This window comes from Protomyctophum parallelum (genome assembly GCF_964188405.1).
Source record: "Protomyctophum parallelum genome assembly, chromosome: 17".
Taxonomy (NCBI): Eukaryota; Metazoa; Chordata; class Actinopteri; order Myctophiformes; family Myctophidae; genus Protomyctophum; species Protomyctophum parallelum.
The window spans coordinates 18479797-18487515 of NC_139719.1; the positions used below are offsets into that span (position 1 = coordinate 18479797).

At 45.6% G+C, this 7719-nt stretch overlaps 1 protein-coding gene across 4 annotated transcripts in view; it reads right to left on the reverse strand.

The window, feature by feature from the left end:
- Positions 1–245: 245 nt before the first annotated feature.
- The window catches only part of prkg1 (protein kinase cGMP-dependent 1), a gene marked incomplete at its 5' end in the record, with an annotated part of 166610 nt that continues 159136 nt past the window's right edge, over positions 246–7719 (reverse strand). For all 4 annotated transcript variants that reach the window (XM_083786860.1, XM_083786859.1, XM_083786858.1 and 1 more), the window contains 8 exons: positions 246–1009; positions 1499–1565; positions 2460–2522; positions 2828–2950; positions 3251–3414; positions 3654–3795; positions 3949–4038; positions 4822–4961. In XM_083786860.1, coding sequence (XP_083642986.1) covers positions 911–1009; positions 1499–1565; positions 2460–2522; positions 2828–2950; positions 3251–3414; positions 3654–3795; positions 3949–4038; positions 4822–4961 — 888 coding nt within the window. In that variant the 3' untranslated portion in view covers positions 246–910. The remainder of the gene's footprint in view (positions 1010–1498; positions 1566–2459; positions 2523–2827; positions 2951–3250; positions 3415–3653; positions 3796–3948; positions 4039–4821; positions 4962–7719) is intronic.

Genomic DNA, 7719 nt, shown 5'->3' on the forward strand with positions numbered 1-7719 from the left:
TGCATTGTTGCCTCCTCCTCGACTTCCTCAGCAGTGCACACCGTCCTCCAGTGCCAAATCCGAGGAAATGGTTCGCGTCCCAGAAGTATGTTTTCATTTGTTTTTAACGTCTACCGTTGCGGAAGTGTCTTCATTCGGGGGGAATGCGTGACGTTGACGTTGGAAGTTCCCCCTCCTCCTCCACTACGACAACCAACCCGGGCTCAGTTCCCCCTCCTCCTCCACTACGACAACCAACCCGGGCTCAGTTCCCCCTCCTCCTCCACTACGACAACCAACCCGGGCTCAGTTCCCCCTCCTCCTCCACTACGACAACCAACCCGGGCTCAGTTCCCCCTCCTCCTCCACTACGACAACCAACCCGGGCTCCGGAGGAGGAGTGGTCCAGCCATCCAACCGCGTCCTGACCAACCGCAGACGCTTTCGGAATGACGCGCAACTTGTGGAGAAGTGGAGTGGATCGGTCCGAACCCGATTGATTACTCTGAAGTTTTTAGTATACTGTCTGGGGGTATTAGGGCTACTGACAGCAACAGATAAACTTCATATACCGTCCCCCCCACGGCAGAGACCCCCGTATAGCACGCGTTCCTCTCACGTCCCGCAGGGGCTGATGGGTAAACAATTAAGGCTCACTGTGAGAAGTGCTGTGTGGGTGTCGGAGCCTCGGAGGTGACGTCAGTGTAACGTCTCGGTACCAGACAGTCACAGTAAAAAAAAACATGAAATAAAATACGATAATGTAGAAACAATGCACTTACTGGCTCTGCCCTTATAGGACACTTTGGGTGTCAAAGCGCCCCGTCAACTGTTTGTGTGTCACTTTTAGGACTGTCCCACCAGGCAAAAAGAGAACATGAGAGAGAGAGAGAGAGAGAGAGAGAGCCGGAGGGTGGGCGGGGCGGGGACTCTAAAAATCCTTGTCCCACCCTGACATGTCGTCCGGGGGCGGCTCCTCTGCGTCCTCTGGGAAGTTGTCAAAGTTACTGGTGTCTGTAGGAGAGGACACCTGGGGACAAGATGACGATGATTAGAACACACAGTACTAAAACTAGTACAGTTACTGGTGTCTGTACTCTGTAGGAGAGGACACACCTGGGGACAAGATGACGATGATTAGAACACACAGTACTAAAACTAGTTACTGGTGTCTGTAGGAGAGGACACCCATGAGGACAAGATGACGATGATTAGAACACACAGTACTAAAACTAGTTACTGGTGTCTGTAGGAGAGGACACCTTGGGACAAGATGATGATGATGATGATTAGAACACAATACTAAAACTAGTACAGGCACTATGCAGTACAATAATACTGAAAAAATAGTTTTGCTAATATAGTTTTGCTAATGCTGAGATAAAATGATAATAGTAATAATAATAATAATAATAATAATAATAATAGCAGATGAGAAATAATACATATCGTGTTAATCAGCTTTCCTTTTCATTTTAAATTACAAACTTGAATAATTCCACTTTGTGTGCAGTCTTACATCAGGTATGATGGGAGGAGTCAGCGTCCCTTTCCTTAAACCGTCCCAGTTGAACACTTCAAACCACCTGAGAGAGAGAGAGAGAGAGAGAGAGAGAGAGTTTATTGAGCCACTAAACAAATCAAATTAATAAGAATATTAAGAGTAATACATGTGTTGGATCACCAACACTACACCGAAGACTACAGTTAAATAGAAATAAATAAGAAAATCAAACAGTGACCTCACTAAACCTCAAAGTAAACAGCAGCAGCAAACAGCGCTTCCAAACTCCAACACTTAGAAAAAAATCACATGCAAGGAATTTCTTGCCAGGAAGTAGCTCATCATACGGTGGATCTTTAATTTACGAAACACTTTACAGATTGAAAGAGGATAATTCAAGCTTTCCCTACAGCTGCAATGTTGGTGATTTTGACATCGTTTAATATAATTAGATAATTAGATAGGACTTTTCTGTTTGGATGAATAGGCTGTCTATGGGAAGTATCACCGTCCTACAGTACAGTAGGTAGCACCTTGCTGGCAAGATGGCTGCGGTCTGAATAATTATGGCCAATAGCTGTTAAAACAAACAATTTCTCTTCTTCTCCATGCATGGCATATCTTTTTTTTTATCGCAAGCTAACATGTGTCCATTTTATTTGAGGGTCCTTGACATGAAAAGTTTGAGAAGCAACAAGCTGTTTAAACCCATTTTGGTGTTATGCTACGTTATGCTTTAGCTATTGAAAAATAGCAGATCGTAGCGTATAGAAACATAGCTTTTTCAGAAAACTGTCAGGATGTAGAAGACATTTTTAGAATCTGATCTCAGGTCAAAATGGGTTAAAACAAACAATTTATCTTCTTCTTAATTGACACATAAAAAAGATATGCCATGCAATGAAGGCATATCTTTTTTATGTGTCAATTAAGCGACAAGTTGTTTATGCGTCTGTGAGAAGCCATGTGGACTGACTTGTGTTTCTGGATGTCCTTTACTCCGTTCTTCAGGTTGCCCAGTCTCTCTGAAGGGTTGTCTCTGTCGGCACAACATAACAACATCTTAAAATAGACATTTCAAATACAAAGCTGTACGTTTCGACTCTGAGCATGTTGTGTGAGCTTGTAGATCATCTATTTCCAGTATTTGTTGTAAAAAAGTATATAGGGCTTAAGTGCTTAAGAAAAGGCCTCTGTACCATATCTGCCTGTGAACCTTCATATATGTCTTTCTCGACGTGCATGTCTGTCTGTGTTTGTAAACCTGTCTGCCTGCCTGTCTGTCTGCCTGCCTGCCTGCCTGCCTCCCTGCCTGCCTGCCTGTCTGTGTGTGTACCTGTCTACCTGCAGAGCTTCTTGATGAGGTTGGCAGCGTTCTTGTGGATCTTCTTGGGGAACTCCACCATGTCGATGCCTCTCAGGATGATGTTGTACGTCTTCATAGGATCAGGACCTGTGAATGGAGGACTGGAGAGAGAGAGAGAGAGAGAGAGAGAGAGAGAGAGAGAGAGAGGGGATAGGACAGAGAGGAACATTTGACCCAGGTGGTGAGACCGATTCAAAGCGGCCACTAAGTGGTGACTGTCAGCGTCTAAATGCACACCAGGGCAGCAGAGTCAATAGAGTTAATGAATTAAATCTTGAAAGTGTGAGATACTGATTTGTAGAATCAGCCTCAGGTCTTAAACCCTCAATACTTTGCAAACTTGACCGTGAGCTCTCTGCTTGGTGTACGACTCAGTTCTAATGTGTTCACTATAGGCCCACCTGCCGGTCAGGAGCTCAAACATCAGGATGCCCAGGGACCAGTAGTCGGCCGAGAGGTCGTGACCTTTGTTCAGGATGATCTCCGGAGCGACGTACTCCGGAGTTCCACAGAACGTCCAGGTCTTCTTCCCGAAACCGATCTTCTTGGCGAAGCCAAAGTCCACCTGAACGAACACGCACGTAAAGTAAAGTAAAGTAAAGTAAAGTAAAGTAAAGTAAAGTAAAGTAAAGTAAAGTAAAGTAAAGTAAAGTAAAGTAAAGTAAGAGAGTGGAGTAGAGTAGAGTAGAGTAGAGTAGAGTAGGGGAGAGGAGAGGAGAGGAGAGGAGAGGAGAGGAGAGGAGAGGAGAGGAGAGGAGAGGAGAGGAGAGGAGAGGAGAGGAGAGGAGAGGAGAGGAGAGGTACCAGCTTGGCGTATCCTCTGCTGTCCAGGATGAGGTTCTCAGGTTTCAGGTCTCGGTAGATGATTCCTTTAGAGTGAAGGTAGGAGAACGCCTCCACCACGCACGCTGTGTAGAACCGTGTGGTGGAGTCCTCGAATGAACCCCTGCACGCACGCACACACGCACACTCCCGTCAAGCTCAGCAGATTGCCTGGAATGCCTGTAAATATGGTGTGTGTGTGCGCACACGTGTGTGTGTGTGTGTGAGAGTGTGTGTGTGTGTGTGTGTGTGGGTGGGTGACTGTGTGTGCACGTACCTGTCTCTCAGTATGGTCCACAGCTCTCCACCCAGACACGCTTCCATCAACATGTACAGATATTTACTGTCCTTAAAGGTCCTATACAACCTGGCGCACGCACACGCACGCACGCACCCACACACACCCACACACACACACACACACACACACACACACACACACACACACACACACACACACACACACACACACACACACACACACACACACACACACACACACAGTGTTTTGATTGGAATTTCTTTTTCTGACATTATAATTGGCTGATGTGTCTTGTTTGAGAACTATTGATTTAGAAGGCAGTTGTAGAATCAGCATCAGGTCTTAATGGGTTAATATAAAATACAAAAACGGCAAATATCTAATTATATACAGGCACATTTTAGCTTTTTCTGGGTGTCTTAGAAATGGGACTCCTGGCCTGGTGTCCGTTATTAGAATGTCCTGTGGTTCCCAAAGTGGGGTCCGGGGACCCCCAGGGGTCCTCATGAGAGGTTCCAAGGGGTCCCCAGCTAAATGATAATTAGGAACCAAACGCACGCTGGGTCTGTAACTCAGAGAGTGTACAAATTGACCCTATAACGGGTCCATTTGGTTCCATTTGTACACTCTCAGAGTTAAATTAACTTTGATTTTACAATATACATTGGGGTCCCAGAGATATAAGAAATGCCATTAAATGGGGGACCATGTTGCCTTGAAATGGTCAAGGTGGTCCTTGAGATGAAAATGTTTGAAAATCACTGCTAGAGCCGTACAAATCTTCTTTCATGGGGCTCCTTGGCATATATTATTTTCAAACGGGGCTAACAGGCTAATGAGTATCATTTTGGGGGTCCTTGACGTGAAACAGTCTAAGGGGCTCTATACCTGACGACGAAGTCGGAGTGAGCCTCGGTCATGATGTGCTTCTCGGAGCGGATGTGCTCCTGTTGCCTCGTGTCCACGATGTGGCGCTTCTTCAGGATCTTCATGGCAAACGTCTTCACCTCCTCGTTCTTCAGCTGCACCTGGCAGGCACACACACACACACACACACACACACACACACACACACACACACACACACACACACACACACACACACACACACACACACACACACACACACACACACACAGACACACAACACACACACACACACACACACACACATAGAGGGGAGGGCGTCACTACCGTGACGCAGAAGACAACGCGATATGTGGGCGTTAATGCACACACTCCATTTTGGAAAAGAACTCCGGACTTCCCTATACTTCCTTCACAGGTGTTGCCGATTATACTAATGATGAAGGCTCTGTTCTATTCTGGTCAAACGGGTGCTGCTGGCGTGCGTCTTGGCTCACTGGAAACACTTCTGCTACACCAGTGTGTCTCAAAGTGTCCTTGAGAGGGTTCCAATTAAATGGCCCCGTATACGAGTCTATAATTAGAGTTCTGGGGGTCTTTGAAATTAAAAAGCTTGAGAACCACTGCACACTAAATGGAACAGAGCTTTAATTAGTATCATCGTCGGTAACAGTATTGATCACACTACATCCGGAGATGCCTACAGTTCAGGTCAATCCTTTTGATTTGGCACACTCATTAACTTTCAGATATGCATCGGCTGTGTGTACTTTGTGTACCGGTATGCTTTCTGTGTCTGTGTGTACTGTACATATGTATGTCTGCGTGCTTGTGTGTCTTCTGCGTACTGTGTGTGTGTGTGTGTGTGTGTGTGTGTGTGTGTGTGTGTGTGTGTGTGTGTGTGTGTGTGTGTGTAAACACATTGCGTCGCAGTGATAACAACCTCCATAAGGCGTGTTTACATGTTGCTCCCCTATGGATATGAATAACCTTGACCTCTGAACTGTCTGCATATAGACCATGACACAATCACTGTCCATGTGCTGAGAGAGAGAGAGAGAGAGAGAGAGAGAGAGAGAGAGAGAGAGAGAGAGAGAGAGAGAGAGAGAGAGAGGTTAGAGTAGAGAGAGTAGAGAGAGAGAGAGAGAGAGAGAGAGAGAGAGAGAGAGAGAGAGAGAGAGAGGGGGTGGGGGGCTGGGTTGTTAGAGTAGAGAGAGGAGTGAAGGTGAAACTATATACCGTTTTCCTAAAAAGGAAGGAATTACTGTAGGCTAGGGATCCCCCAACCACCCCCCCCTCCCACACACACACACCCTGCCAAGGTGGGAAGGATTTCCCAGAATCCCCTGGGAGATATTTTTAACTCTCCTTAGAGGGAAAACACGAGCTGTATACACAAACATCCATCCATCCATCCATCCATCCATCTCCACAGCACCTTATATTGTGTGTTTATTATGCACCTACATATTCACACACTGAGTTTGGTGTCTTGCTCAAGGACAATTTCGACATGAAGCAATAAGGAGGAGGAGTGACAGGGAGGTCGACCCGAGGACCTTTTGGCTTCCCGGACAGACTGCCACTCTACACGCTGAGCTGCCCCCGTTTGTCCTCCAAGGAAGCTTCAAAATAGATCCTGAGGCATTCTGGGATATCCTTGGCAGGGTGTGGGGGCGGAAGGGGGGGGGGGGTTGGGGGATCCCTAGCCTGATTCATTTGCTATGCAATTGAATATGTTAATCTGTCCAGGCTGGGGGATTCCTTCAGTCCTGTGTGCGTGCGTGCGTGCGTGCGTGCATGCGTGCGTGCGTGCGTGCGTGCGATTAGCTTAAGTCATGCATCAGCGTTGCTTGATTCATTGAAAACTTCCAATGTAAAACAACACATCATACACATTACATAAAGATAAATGCTCCAGTCGCATAACAATATGTATGGGCTATATACTGTATGTTTACAGAGAAAGCAGGGGAGGGGTGTAAGTTGGTGGGGTATAGGAATCTAAGAGCAGTTATAATTTGAGTTCAGTGATGATCTTAGGTCCGTTTTAAGTAGGGATGTGCCGATGAGACATTTTGGCCAATATCGATATCCAATATAATTAATTGCTGTTATGGCCGATAACCGATATTACCGATATTATGATCTCATTCTGTATTGAAAAATAATAATAATTTTGTCCATTCTGAAAAATACATGTAACGGGGTGTCTGCACTGCAGGCTTAGGCAAGTCCGATTTAACTTAAATACCTTTATATTTAATATTGTGAGCTTGTAGATCTGTTCAAGCTGTTACTGTGGGCAGATCGATTAATCGGACCGATTCATTAATTTGTCTGATTGATTAATCGAACCGATGCCGATTAATCTAAAAACAACTAAAATCGGCAGATACCGATGTGTTTGTCGATTAATCTCCTAATCTTAATTTTCATCATAAAACTATGATGAAAAATGTTCATCGACTACTTCTTTTCACTGACGAAAACTAAATCAGAACTAAACTAGAAGAAGTTCCCCTCGGGGCACAGGTCTCCACCAGGTCAGGTTGTGGCCTCCTGGTGGCGCTATAATAGGCCAATGTGAAATGGGTGCCATTTGTTCTTTCTTACACCATTGATGGCAATTGGATGCTTTGAGGCATTTTGTTCCAAAAATGTGTTTTGCGAAAATCCACCTGTTGGTGGCGCTATAACAGGCCAGGACAGGAAGCCGTTCACATGACTGCATGCAGGGGGTCGAGTTGCCAGCGTTGGCACTGCGTAACGGAACCTCATCTCAAATGGAATCCTGAGGGAGTTGTGTAATCAAAGTAGAATGCTGTAAAAGTATCACCCTTGTAGGCTACTCGTTTCACATACAGCATGCTTAACATACGTGCTTCACATGCAGGGATTAGACAAACATGTGCAGTA